Consider the following 14,036-nt stretch of genomic DNA (forward strand, 5'->3'; position numbering starts at 1 on the left):
CTTACACAGAATGGTCCGAAAAAGAGAAAAAATCCAATGAGCAACTTATCTGTGGGCGCAAATGTCTTGTTGATGCCAGACGTCAGAGAAGAATTGACAGACTGGTTCCAGCTTATAGAAAGGCAACAGTAACTCAAATAACCACTCGTTACAACCAAGAACGCACAACATGTTGAACCTTGAGGCGGATGGGCAACAGCAGCAGAAGACCACACCGATGCTACTCCTGTCAGCTAAGAACAGGAAATTGAGGGTGCAATTCGCACAGGCTCACCAAAATTGGACAACAGAAGATTAGAAAAACCTTGCCTGGCCTGATGAGTCTCAATTTCTGCTGTTACATTTGAATGGTGAGGTCAGAATTTGGCATCAACAACATGAAAGCGTGGATCCATCCTGGCTTGTATCAATGGTTCAGGCTGGTGGTGCTCGTGTAATGGAGTGAGGGATATTGTCTTGGAACTTTTTGGACCCATTAGTACCAATTGAGCATTGTGTCAACGCCACAGCCTACCTGAGTATTGCTGCTGGCCATGTCCATCTCTTTAAGACCACAGTGTACCCATCTTGTGATGGCTACTTCCAGCAGGACAACGAGTCATAAAGCGTGAATCATCTCAGACTGATTTCTTGAACATGACAATGAGTTTACTGTACTCAAATGACCTCCACAGTCAGCAGATCTCAATCCAATAGAGCACCTTTGGGATGTGGTGGAATGGGAGATTTGCATAATGGATGTGCAGCGGACAAATCTGTAGCAACTGCGTGATGCTATCATGTCAATATGGAGCAAAATCTCTGAGGAATATTTCCAGTACCTTGTTGAATCTATGCCACGATGGTTCAAGGCAGTTCTGAAGGCAAAAGGAAATCCAACCCGGTACTAGTAAAATGTACCTAATAAAGTGGCCAGTGTATATTAAAACTAAAAACTGTTTTTTTTTTTTTATTGAGTAAATACTGAATTCAGTCACTGTAATTATGATTAATTAAATTAGGGTTTGATGAGCACATGGATTATAATTTTTTCAATCTTTTCCCAAATTTCCAATAAAGAATAATAAATATTAGTAAAATCAAAAGCAATAGTTTTTAGATCATACTACAGTATCTTTGATTTACCTTTATTATCTGTCATTTCCCTGATATGTTCAATGTTCAGCGCCTGTCCTGGATTAAACGGCTGAGCGGAGCCTAAATCCACAATCTTCACTAAATTTTTGCCCGTCACAAGCATGTTATCTGACTTCAGGTCCAGGTGTACAATGCGTCGACTGTGCAGGTAATCCACAGCGCTCAGAATCTGCTCCAGCAGGTCAGTCACGTGTGCTTCTGAATAAAGATTCCTACAAACCAGCAAAACAACTTTTTTTACAACACACACTGTTACAAACCATGATTTCAAGCAGCATCTATGAAAATGCATTCTCTACCTTTCTGCGAGGTTATAAAGCAGCTCTCGCCCTGAGCACAGCTCCTCTATAAGCAGCAGGCAGGTGGAGGTGAGGATGGCCGAATGCAGCTGGACGATTCGAGGGTGGCTGAGTCGACGGAGCACTTGATATTCCCTCAAAACCAGCTGCCTCTGCTCTGGTTTGTAGGGAGTCATTTTAGCTGCCAGCATCTGAGAGCTGCGGCTGTCCTCGCACTGCATCACCACACTGAAACGGCCTCTGAAAAAAAAAAAACCACATACACTTGTTAGCCCACACTATCTCATTATAACTTATCACCTAAATTAAGGGATTATAATGATTGTAATTAAAATGATATAAGAAAATATCGACAATAATGGTAATGAATTATTTTCTGAGCAGTTAATGTCATGACTGTGTTGTCCACCAGATGCCACTGTAGTTCGTCAGCAACCCCCAGCTAACTACAGTGGCTTTAGAACTACATTTCCATACATTCTTTCGCGCCCACACCCGGTCTGTCATCTACACTGATTTACAACCACAGCTGTCTCCGTTCTCCGTTGTTTACCTGGACTATATATTTTGTTATTTATCCTCTGTTTGTCAGTTGGTCGTTGTCGTTCCTGTCGGTATGTGTTTCCTGATTCCAGTTTATATCCTGTTCTTGTTGCTTAAGTTTAGTTCTAGTTTAGTCTGTTTGAGTTTCTAGTTTGTTTGTTTGTTTGTTTACTTTGTTACTTTGATTTTTGGGTTTTGTCACTGTTGCTGCACTATTTCACATTAAAAGATCTGCACTTGGATTCTACAACCTTTTGATCACCATAACGTGACAGTTAAAGGTGAAGTGTTTATTTTGTCTCCACTAGAGAGTGCATATTCAAAATAAACAAAAGGCGTATTTGATAAAGCCATGACTGAGTGTGGAATCATGGGAGTTGTGGTCTGAAATTGTTCATGGTTGAGCTAAGCATTCAAAACTTATTATCATAAGCAGAGTAAAGACGAAAGCTGTCAAAGCGAAACAAGAGTGCTGAAGCAATTGCTGATAAGAGATGAATGCAACAGCAGAAAAGCAGCAGAGATTTTATTATGCAACAATAAGCCACTTCTGCTTCCTGGCATTATTACGTTAAGAGGAAGCAATGCTGTTTTATCACCCTAAATACATTATAGGGTCCATACATTTTTAATAAAATGCACAACATATTGAAATGTCTTTAGTGTTTCCCTGTTTTCTATCAAACCGAACTGGAAATTGAGGGTGTAAGACTTCATTAGCATGGAGACATGAGACTGCAAAAAATACGGTCCGTGTCACTAATTTATATAGCTTATTTCTCTGGATTTGAACATTCTTCGAAACATCTGAGATAATCTAAGTACTAAGTCAGCAAAATATATAAAACTGTTGCAGAGGTTTTTGGATATTAAAATGAAAAAAAAATACACAAATGGTTAATTCTTGAGTGAACTATCGCTTTAAGAACATGTTTTTGCTAACAAACCCCAATTAATTATTTTGGTGTTAAAAAAATTGTTTTGAAACTGTAATCTAGCCATGAAATTGAGTTTACAAAACTGTTAACAGGGAGATTCAGAATTGTGAAAGCTTAAATAAATGTGCAGTCCATGTACCTGTTGATTTCAGAAAGGAATTTATAAGACTTTTCGGTGCCAAGACCTCCAGGTACAGTGATCTTTGACCCAATGGACTCCATCTCAATAAGAGGACTGTGAGAGTCTGGAAAAGAAATAAAATAAGTAAAACTGGTCATATGCATAAACTGATTATGAGTTTAGGCCTTATAATAATCAGGAGTCAGAAGTATTAATTATGGTTTACCTGTATTTTTTTTACTCTCAAACTGCTGGCAGACGTTCACTGGGATTTTATGAATGATCAAAGACCTCAGTTTTAACAAAAATATTCTTTGTACAAAGGAAAATACTTATATCTAGGTAAACATATCATAGATGGCCTTAGGGTGAGTAATTTATCAGCAATTTTTAATTTTTACGAACACTTTGCCTTTTAAATAAGCAGTCTAATATGAACCTATTATTAGAAAGTCATATTTTTGATGGAAAAAACAGTACAAGACAGAAACAGAGCAGTTACAGAGATCTGTTATAGGGTGTAAATAAACTATTTAACTTCAGTGTTATTTTTATTTTAATTAGCATACCTTCATAAGGTATTGCCATGAAGGCAGGTGGTGATGGATCACTGAAAGGTGCCAGCCCTGTCTTAGTGTGATAGGAAACTCTGAACATATATCCTGGTCCTCTTGGTAGGGTTTTAGCAGTGAAACAGCTATCTGTGACATTTTCTGACAACACTCTCCACTCGCCACCTAACATAAAGGAAAATACATTATTTATTAAGTACAACAGAAAGCAAAAACACACTGGAAAAATAATATAAATAGATGGAACTGAGTGTATTGCTTTAGTATGTATTCTTACCATTTACACTATACTGAATACAATATGTGACAAGCTCTTTGGATGGCACAGGTTTCCAGAAGACAAGAGCTCCTCCTCCTGCAAGCTGAATTACATCTGGCCTGGATGGTTTGACTGGACATTCTTGTAGAACATACAACAAAATACTTTTAAAAATCTCTTACAAATAGCTAGTAAGCTCTTCATTTAAAACCAAAAAAAAGTATCAACCCTAACACAAGCCTTTGAATAGTCATTTATCTTAAATAGTAATTTATCTGCTGAAATTCTTAATTCTGATTGGCTGAAAGTTGTCAAATAAAATCGAAATGCATTTGTAATTCCAGTTTGTTTTGATCACAGCTCAAAATAAATGCTTCACTCAAACATTAGTGACCATACTAACTCGATGACAGTTGCGGATGCTGATCAGCTAACTCACTAATATGCTCAAACATATTTGTAAAGATGTGGCTAGCACATGTTATATGAGCTATTATACTGTATATGCCCATGTCACGTACATGCACACATCTGATCTCTCTCACATGCATGCTTTCTCTCTGTCTGCCTGTGACTGACTCAAAGCAGGACCAGGAGATCTAACATGTCATAACAGATGACAATTCTGTAAAATATAGTGCTGCAAAAAGCAAAACTAGTTTTAAAATGTCCATACCTTGGCAAATAAGCACAGGGTAATCAAAGTTTTGATGTGTGTTGAAGGATTTTATATGCACAATGTGGAGGCAAAGAACCATTCAACAAAAACTTACATATATTATATCAAAGACTCTAAAATACACAAGACATGTCACTCGTATCTTTCTGAATGGAGAAAAGTGTAACGGTCAATATGGTAAATAAAGCCCCGCCTACTAGTGCAGGAGCCAATCATCGATCGCTATATGGTGAATAAAGTCCGCTTTCTAGTACAGGAGCCAATCATCGATTGCTCTAGACTAATGATTCTCCGAGGGAGGGGCTTGGACCAGAGGTGAGTTTTTGCAGAGTTTGTGTGAACATTTAGAAATTAAACTAAAGACAAAGTTGTTGTTTATTTAATTGGTGATTCCTAATATGAAATGTAATCCTGAGCTTGACAAGCAATTTTGGAGAATTTGATGTTTCCCTATTCAAACAGAATGCCCGAGTATACTACCCGAAAGCTGTTTTAAAGAAGGCTGCAGAGTGAAATGACTTGCCTTAATGGGACTGATTATATTAAGCAATGCTTCTATCAATATAGCATACACTGAAATTAATGATAACAAATTATTTAATCCAGAGATAATTTTTAGATGAACAAATCTGTCAAAAAAATGTACCTTTGCTTTTTTTAAATATTGGCACTTTCAGTGAGAACAGTTTGCTCTTCTTCTGAGGGCTTTCAGATGAGGTGGGAGCTGGAACTGAAAAGGTCATCTGCTCTTGCATGATATGGGAGGCATTCTTCACAATTGGACCTTTAAGAAAGAGTTTTACTAAATATTGCTTTAACTGAACAGTAAAGCAGCCAATATCTGCTAATTTCAAATGTATATAGAATCAAAAGTAGCCTACCAACTTTCTTCTTCTCCACGTCCTCCTTGCTGGACTGTCGGGTGAACAGTTTCGTAATACTAGAGGCTGAAGCTCGCATCTTTTTCCTCAGCGTTAGAAGAGGGGTCTTGGGTTGAGCTCCATCTGCATGTTTCTTTTCCGGTGCCTCTAGTTGAGGAGAAGAATGGCTAGCCCAGGAATGCTTGCGGAAGATCTTCATGAATCCAGGCTTGGAAGATTTCCCACTTGGAGGTTTGTCTTGTAGAGCCGGGGCTGAAGCATGTCTTTGAAGCACCTCTTTGCTTTCCCGATCTGCTATTGCAGCCTGAACAGGAACAGCAGAGGAGCTTCTTCTCAGTGGGACACTGCTCTTACGGCGAACCTCATTTAGTCCAGAGCTTGAACTGTTGGTGCGGCGTCTTGGTGGGGCTTGTGGGAGGTCTTGGCGAAGAGATCTCAAGACTCTCTCCATGTCCTCATCCTCAGAGTCCTGAAGTAAAGAGCATGCAGATGTTTTGCCAGAAGATCCAGCAATCACGAAGGCATCATGGTGGGATCTGTGGGGAAGTGCTTCATATGATCCTGCGTCTGAGCCATGGTCAAGAGAGCATGCTAATGAAATGTGAGAGCCATCCACGCTCTCCTCATCATCTGATTGGGCTGCTTCAGTTTCCAAATTCTGCAATTGGTGATCATCCTCACATGTACTTTTTGAATCTTCCTGATGTTCTTCATCAGATTCTTGGACCTCGTCTTTCTGCTTTCTCACATTTACAGGTCCCTTCTTTGACAAAAACGCAGAGCGACGGCAGAGTTTCCTTCTAACCTGGACTTCTTCAGTTTTCTCCTCTTCTTCGTCTGTTTTCTTGTTAATTTCAGGATCATGCTCATCCTCTCCTTGCACCGTTGAAACTGGTGAGCGTTGAGTGTAAACATCTAATGACCTGCTTCTTCTCTGGGTGCATATGCTTGGATGACCAGCACTCACTCCACTATCAAATGAGCTGGACTTGAGGATAGACGCATGCATCGATGCTCTTCTCTGGTTACGATTCGCTTCTAGGTCTGGGGAATCTTCTACATACTCAATGAGGGGTTCATTTAACCTGCCAGAGAGGCTAGCACGGAGAGGTTTACGGCCACGCTCTTGCTTTTTAGCTTGGATTTTATCCCGAAGCGTCATGTGACGAGCAGACATAGGTGAAAGCTGCTCGGAGCTGCAGTAAAAAGTACTCTTGATGAGGATACGACGCGGTATAGGAGGCCCACCAGTCAATCCTTCATCCCCCTCAGAGAGAAGAACAGAAGGGCTGTCGTCTCGCTGCTCCAAACCGATGGGCTCCATTGACGATCCAGTCACAGGAATCACCAATGGGCCGCTGTGAACTCCGTCCTCACCGATGAGCACTTCTTCTTCATCCCGTTTTAAAATAGTGGGAGACTTTGACACATGAGTGTGTTCATCATCTTCCTCCAAATCATCTTCCTCCTCCTCGCTGACCTGCTGGAAGAAGTCCCAGGCATCTGCCTCATCGTACTCTGAAGAGGATCCGCTACTTAAGGATGTACTGCTGGGCTGCTGGGTGTCTCTTGGAGCTGTAATCGCAACGTCACGCAGAGGAGCCTCCAACAACTCTGGGATTGGTCTTAGAGTCAGAACTGAGCCGAGGCATGTTAAAGAACGCTAGAGAACAAGCATGGAAAAAGCGTAGACAGACATTAAAGAAGATTTTTTTTTTTTTTGGACAGTTAATTGCAGAGGAAATCGTTTTAAAATTTACCTGCCATTTTCTCCTTGAAATGAAAGATTTTAAATTCTTGGTGTTTATTTCCACTGGTTCTTCATCTTCATAGTAACCCTGAAAATATTTACATTTTATTTATTCGTGATTTGCATGATTTGTTGCTATTTTAATTCCGGCGCAACCCTAATTTTTACGTTTTGCACCAAATTATTCAAATAACAAATTCATTTGCGCCACTTTGTGGACTCATGGGTGTGCTTGTCTATAAAGGAGGTGTGTTAAGGTGCATTGTTGTTATTTTGAGAAACCGAAAGACCACACCGTTGACCAAGTAAAAGCTGGTCTAAAGTCCATCGCAAAGTGTGTTAGTTATGCGCCTATGCATGTTAAAACACTTAATACACACAGGATGTACAGCAATACACAAATATCTCTACATATGAAAAAATAAAGTAAACTACATAGATATAGAAAAAAAAACACTACCTCCATGCCTTCATGTCAGGGGGCTTTCATCATCATATCATTATCACCATATGAATAGGATGTGTGTTTGGATATAACTGAATATAAGTTTTTTGACCACAGTTTTTTCATACACAATGGTAATTCAAAGTTCTTTACATAAACAAGAATAAAAGAAACAAGAAAATAAAAATGATTATAAGAATAAAAATGATTAAAACAAATAAAAATAGAATAAAATGGGTTATAAAAGATCAAAAGATTATTCGTTTACTGAAAATTAGAAGTGAATTTAGAAATAGTTTTGAAACAAATCTATGCGCTTAACAAATGAAATTAATGATGTAGGCTAATGGATGTCTTCAGTGGAGTGCATACAACAGCGTTTCCTAATCCACGTAAATAAAAGAGTAAAGTAAAGAGTAAAGTAAAGAGAAAGTAAAGAGGCCGAATGGAGGAGGCTCATGCTTTATTCTCGCTGCAGATGGTCTGTTTAACTGTTTTCTCGCTAGTAAAGAGTTCAGTTTTTCCATTCAGTTTTTTCACTTACAAAGTGGAGTAAAATAGCAAATGCACCAAGGTACGATGAAACTGACTCTTAAAAGGAATGGGAGACGAAACTCATTCATTCATTTTCTTGTCGGCTTAGTCCCTTTATTAATCCGGGGTGGCCACAGCGGAAGGAACCGCCGACTTATCCAGCAAGTTTTTACGCAGCGGATGCCCTTCCAGCTACAACCCATCTCTGGGAAACATCCACACACACTTTCACACACTATGGACAATTTTGCCTATCCAATTCACCTCTGCCGCATGTCTTTGGACTGTGGGGGAAACCGGAGCACCCGGAGGAAACCCACGCGAAGACAGGGAGAACATGCAAACTCCACACAGAAACGCCAACTGGAGCCGAGGTTTGAACCAGCGACCCAGCGACCTTCTTGCTGTGAGGCGACAGCATTACCTACTGTGCCACTGCCTCGCCAGACGAAACTCTAATTGGTTTAATGCACATTATGCTCAAAACACACCCAGAACTCATTAAGACAATAAGCACAACCCTTTTAGACTATGCACTGCAGCACAAACCACTAGAGCCCAATATGTGTTTAAATAGAGCCCAATATGTGTCTTTTGGGCACATCAGTAACTTCAGTAATTAAAATAACTTGTGAAAATAAAATGCCTTATATAAATTAAATAATGTAATAATTTTCCACCATCATTTACCATGCAATATATCTAAATAGAAACGAAACAACATTCTTAAATTGAAAAGTATATTAGCATATGATAATACTTTTAGTTTTAATAATAATTTTTACACGTTGAAATTATTGTATTATTATATAGATTATTTATTGAAATATGTTCAAAATAAATTGAAATACAAGCTGGTGGTCAGAAAACAATAATGAATTAAATTACAAACAAACAAGTATTTGGTTGCATTGTGATCCTCAAATAGTCCTTTAAAATATCATCAGTTGTTTCTTGCAGATGTTGCTATCAAAGTAAGCTATATAGCTATAATCAATGCGAAATAGTGCCTTCTTTAAATAAATGTCAAAATGTTTGATTTTCCATAAAAAAATAATAAATAAACAGGACACATTCTAATGTACAGAAAAACACAATGAAAAGTGGTTTTACCTGGAACCACTCATGGCTCAAACACTCAGATGCAGATGGCCTCTTTCTATGAAGGTGACACAAAAGAGCATTATCACCTGCTCCTCATAAACACTTAAAATACACCCATGCAATCAGATCCTACTCTGGGTCTGGCTGTAGAACCCTATGTAGAAAGTCCTGTGCCTCCACACTTCTGCTTGTGATTTCAGGTGTGTCCCAGTACAGCACACCTTCGGCAACCTTCATCAGTGTGGCACGGTCGTTCTCCCCGAAAAAAGGACAGTGGCATGTTAAGCTGCCAGAAAAAAAGAATGTTATAAAAATGATTCATAAAAAAATAAATAAATAAAAGCTTTGATAGTCACACAAAGCTAAAGCAAATGTAAATGTCAAAGCACTCACCATAAGTAAGCAACCACACCAAGAGACCTGGAATAAATAAAAAATAACTTTAACCAAAAAAAAAGTATGACAGAATTAGATTTCAGAACATTCTGTTCATAACAACTTGGTATAAAAAAATGTTTACTCACCAGATATCAGTGGCTGCTGTCACAGGCTCTTGGTGGACAATTTCTGGAGCAATAAACTCAGGAGTTCCAAATTTGCTGTATTGATGTCTGGAGCTGTCAACTTCCTGGCAAAAGCCAAAGTCACATATTTTGATGTCTTCTCTTGTGGGGGACACCATTAGGATGTTGTCTGTCTGCATAGAAAAAAATGTAAATTAACTTATAAAGATAGTTGCAAATTAGTACATAGTTCAACTTTAGAATTTTTTTTGATTGTAAAAGCCTTAATTATTCTAATTAGTACCATTTCTTGTAATTGAAAAAGTTCTGTCATCATTTCCTCACCCTTGACTTGTTCCAAACCTATTAATGTTTTTTGGGGGAAACCGGTAACCATTGACTTCCATACTATTTGTTTTTCCTGCTATGGTTTTCCAATAGTCCCTGAAATATCTTCTTTTGTGTTCAACAGAACAAAAATTCAAACAAGCAAAGAGTGAGTAAATGTAGGCTTAATTTTTATTTTGGGGTGAACTATACCTTTAAATTTGTTAATTAAAATAATAAATATTGAGCAAAGATTAATCATGATCAATCACACCCAAAATAAAGGTTTGTTTTGACATAATACTGTATATCTGTATGAATGGCATTTAATTATTATATATATATGTGATACATACATAGAAACAAAACTATAAAAAAAAACTATTTTGTTACATAGAAGTTTAAATTTAAACACATTTATTTTATATCTAAATATAAATACACATTTTCTCAAATATATGCATGAGTGTGTGTGTGTGTGTGTATATATGTATATATATATATATGTATATATATATATATATATATATATATATATATATATATATATATATATATATATATATATATATACAGTTGAAGTCAGAATTATTAGCCCCCCTGAATTATTAGACTGCTTGTTTATTTTTTCCCCAATTTCTGTTTAATAGAGAGCAGATTTTTTCAACATATTTCTAAACATAATAGTTTTAATAACTCATTTCTAAAAGCTGATTTATTTTATCTTTGCCATGATGACAGTAAATAATATTTTACCAGATGTTTTTCAAGACACTTCTATACAGCTTAAAGTGACATTTAAAGGCTTAACTAGGTTAATTAGGTCAACTAGGCAGGTTAGGGTAATTAGGCAATTTATTGTATAATGATGGTTTGTTCTGTAGACTATCGAGAAAAAAAATTAGCTAAAAGCGGCTAATAAATTTGTCCCTAAAATGGTGTTTAAAAAATTAAAAACTGCTGTTATTCTAGCCGAAAATAACTTACTTTGATATCCAGATGTAGTATATTCATACCATGTATGTATCCAATTCCCTCCAGAACCTGCTGAATATATAACTGGACCTAGAATTAAAGAATCACAATTATACATTTTGCTTGATTATGTTTAAAAATATGCTTGGAATTCAATAAAATTGCCAATATTACCTCCCTCTCTGTGACCGATCCCTTTAAAAACAAATGATCTAGTAAGCTTTGTGAAGAACATCTGTGGGAATAAATAAAACAATAAAAGCATATATATATATGACATCACTATATGATCGCTTAATTTATAAAGTTAAATACTGAATCATTTAAAAAAAGAAGAAATATTGAATCCTACAATTCTACCACCAAGACCAGCGTGCGTCTTGTGGAGAAAAAGTCCAGCAAGCAGGCGAGTCTGCGGTGAGCAAGACGGGACAGCAGGTCTCTCTCCTGAAACGCTCGGGTTCGCGTGCTGCTCCTGAGTGGAAGAAACTTGGCAGCAAAGCATTCACCACTCGCCTTGTGTGTGACTTTTTTAACCACTCCAAAAGTGCCCCTGGATGTCCACACAAAATGAGGAAATGTAAGAAGGGTGTCATAAAACAAATCTGATATTATATTAACTATGACACATAAAAAAAAGTTAATATTACCTTCCTATTTCTTCATAAACATCATACACAGAATGTAGTTTCCGTCTTTTTCCAAATTCCACTTCTCTCGACTCTTCAATTTCTTCTGGGCCTGAAAAGAAAACACCTGAGTGAACTTTATTTTAAAACACTATTGCTGTGTCCCAATTCGCATACTATCCATCCTAAATAATATTTGAAAATAGAATCAGTTTGTCCCAAATCATAGTATGTTGAAAAGGTTATGCCAAAGGTTTCTAGATGCTTAGATACTTTTGATTAGCAACAAAATCACATCTTGCAAACCCTAAAGATAATAACAGATATCTACATCTCACCTGTGTCAACATTAAGCTGTGCGTGACAAAACACCTGTCCTGCACTGTTACTAGCTATACAGGTGTAGGTGCCACAGTCCTCTGTTTGAGTATCCAGCAAAGTGAGAGAGCAACGTGCACCATTTTGGACTATTACCGTGTACTCACTGGATGAGATCTCTACGTCATCCTGAGGAAAGAAAATGTATGCAGTAAATACTGTTTTTGGTAATAACTAGGGACAGACAGATTCTGCTGACATTTATTGTTAATTCTGCACAATATTTTGCAAAAAAAAAAAATCTGTGGATTTATGCAAAGTGATTTTGAGAGGAAAGTAACTAAAAACTTAAAACATGAAATAAAAAGTCAGAACTTTTTAACTTGTATTTAAGATTTACAATGCAAATCCACTTAGATCCACTTGTCTGGTAAACAAAGTAAGTCTCTCATTTAATATATCTAATAAAATACATAAAATATTACTTTGTTAATTGTAATGTACATAAATTATATAAACATTTGTATATTATTTAAGAATATTGCTGAAATTAATATAAAATTGATTAAATTTACAGTTTAGCCTGAAATGATTCATACCAAATTCTGACAAAGTTTTTGCTCAAATGTAAATAAAAGTGTTGGGAAAAAATTCTAAAATGATACCTCTTGTACATCATCTTATTATCTTTTGGAAAAAGACTATGTAATTTCTGGTCCAAAAAAAAAAAAACTTGCTGGTTGAATTAAAGTAACTTTAAGTCAGAATTTGCCATTGGTGTAATTAATTTTGAGCTTGACTGTATATTTAAACACATTTAAATAAGTAAATAAAAAGACTGATTGATGGGCTAAAATTGTAGATAGTGTGGGTCTAGTTATAACATTTATGGAAATTAAAAAACATCAGCACCATTTAGATCTCTTGATACCTTGAACCACTGAATCTCTGGTCTAGGGTGGCCAGTAATAATAGCACAGAACGTTGCAGGCTGACCAGGTCGGATTGTAAGGTCTTCAATGGCCACCTGTACAGCTGGAGGCTCTGAAAATAATGAAATTGCATGTGAAATCCAAAAGTCCAATATTTATGTTGCTATCGCACAGTGTTATTCTTTGGGTGAACAATTAATCCGAACAAGTTAATTCACTGACATTTTTTGTTTTGTTTTGGTAATCTTTAATCAAGGTCTGACCATTTGATTCCACATTTGGAGTTGCATTTTTCTCGGCTTCAGCCACAGTATTCTTAACCCCACCTAAATTACTGTTAGTTTGCTGTGAAGGAATGATGCGTGAAAAGACAGCCCTGCCCCTCACTCAATTCAGTTGGAAGTACATCAACATATTGAAACAGTCTCAGCCACTTCCGATTCACACTTTGTACTTTGAGTGCAGATGAGTTTCACAATCCACTGTTCAATTATTTTGCTGCTTGTTCATTTTACTTATATAAAATGAGCTCAAACAATACAATTCTTAAGATTTATTGGTGATTACTTATTTGTTTTATGTTCAATCCACTTAATTTTTTGTGTTAACTTAATCGATATGAGTTAGGATGACATGATTGAATTGTGGAACCCTACATTTTTTACAGTGTGGTGATAATTGATCACAGGTTGTTTAACATCTCGGACTGTCTTTACCTGTGAGCTGATGCTCCTCTGTGTCTGAGTAAAAGTGTGTTTCCTCTGGCTCTTCTGGTGACTCCTGCCTCTCCACGTCATGCTGTTCCTCCACAGTGAGTGCAGTGGCTCTTTGGAAACACACATTTTGACACAAGACGTAAACATTATGAGTATCAGTATTTAAAGAACAAAAGTATACGCAGAATGAGTGGAGAACTATACTGTATACACTACCCAGCAAACAATTTTGTGTCTAATAGAAATCTTAATGTAGACAACTTGGCAAAAACAAGGCTAAACTTGGGCTGTCAGAGAAAATCTAATAGACATCTAAGAATAGCCCAACTAGACTTGTCGTCAAATAGACAGATTAGACAGACTTTATATGGTGT

The 14,036-nt window shown here is 36.9% G+C and overlaps 1 protein-coding gene across 2 annotated transcripts in view; it reads right to left on the minus strand.

Moving 5' to 3' along the window:
- obscna (obscurin, cytoskeletal calmodulin and titin-interacting RhoGEF a) overlaps positions 1-14,036 on the minus strand; it is an 80,306-nt gene that overhangs the window by 3,716 nt on the left and 62,554 nt on the right. The window contains exons 64-82 of one of the 2 annotated variants that reach the window (XM_073910182.1): positions 13,663-13,772; positions 12,946-13,058; positions 12,035-12,203; positions 11,718-11,808; positions 11,420-11,620; positions 11,242-11,302; positions 11,080-11,157; positions 9,787-9,959; positions 9,656-9,682; positions 9,396-9,548; positions 9,272-9,317; positions 7,190-7,267; positions 5,430-7,092; positions 5,195-5,332; positions 3,888-4,010; positions 3,608-3,775; positions 3,057-3,162; positions 1,437-1,676; positions 1,126-1,349 (exon numbers count right to left, since the gene is read on the minus strand). In XM_073910182.1, coding sequence (XP_073766283.1) covers positions 1,126-1,349; positions 1,437-1,676; positions 3,057-3,162; positions 3,608-3,775; positions 3,888-4,010; positions 5,195-5,332; positions 5,430-7,092; positions 7,190-7,267; positions 9,272-9,317; positions 9,396-9,548; positions 9,656-9,682; positions 9,787-9,959; positions 11,080-11,157; positions 11,242-11,302; positions 11,420-11,620; positions 11,718-11,808; positions 12,035-12,203; positions 12,946-13,058; positions 13,663-13,772 — 3,962 coding nt within the window. Of the gene's footprint in view, positions 1-1,125; positions 1,350-1,436; positions 1,677-3,056; positions 3,163-3,607; positions 3,776-3,887; positions 4,011-5,194; positions 5,333-5,429; positions 7,093-7,189; positions 7,268-9,271; positions 9,318-9,395; positions 9,549-9,655; positions 9,683-9,786; positions 9,960-11,079; positions 11,158-11,241; positions 11,303-11,419; positions 11,621-11,717; positions 11,809-12,034; positions 12,204-12,945; positions 13,059-13,662; positions 13,773-14,036 lie in introns of those variants that run through there. The other variant, XR_012384210.1, reaches the window with a different exon arrangement.

Source organism: Danio rerio, chromosome 8, assembly GCF_049306965.1.
Source record: "Danio rerio strain Tuebingen ecotype United States chromosome 8, GRCz12tu, whole genome shotgun sequence".
In the NCBI taxonomy this organism is placed as follows: Eukaryota; Metazoa; Chordata; class Actinopteri; order Cypriniformes; family Danionidae; genus Danio; species Danio rerio.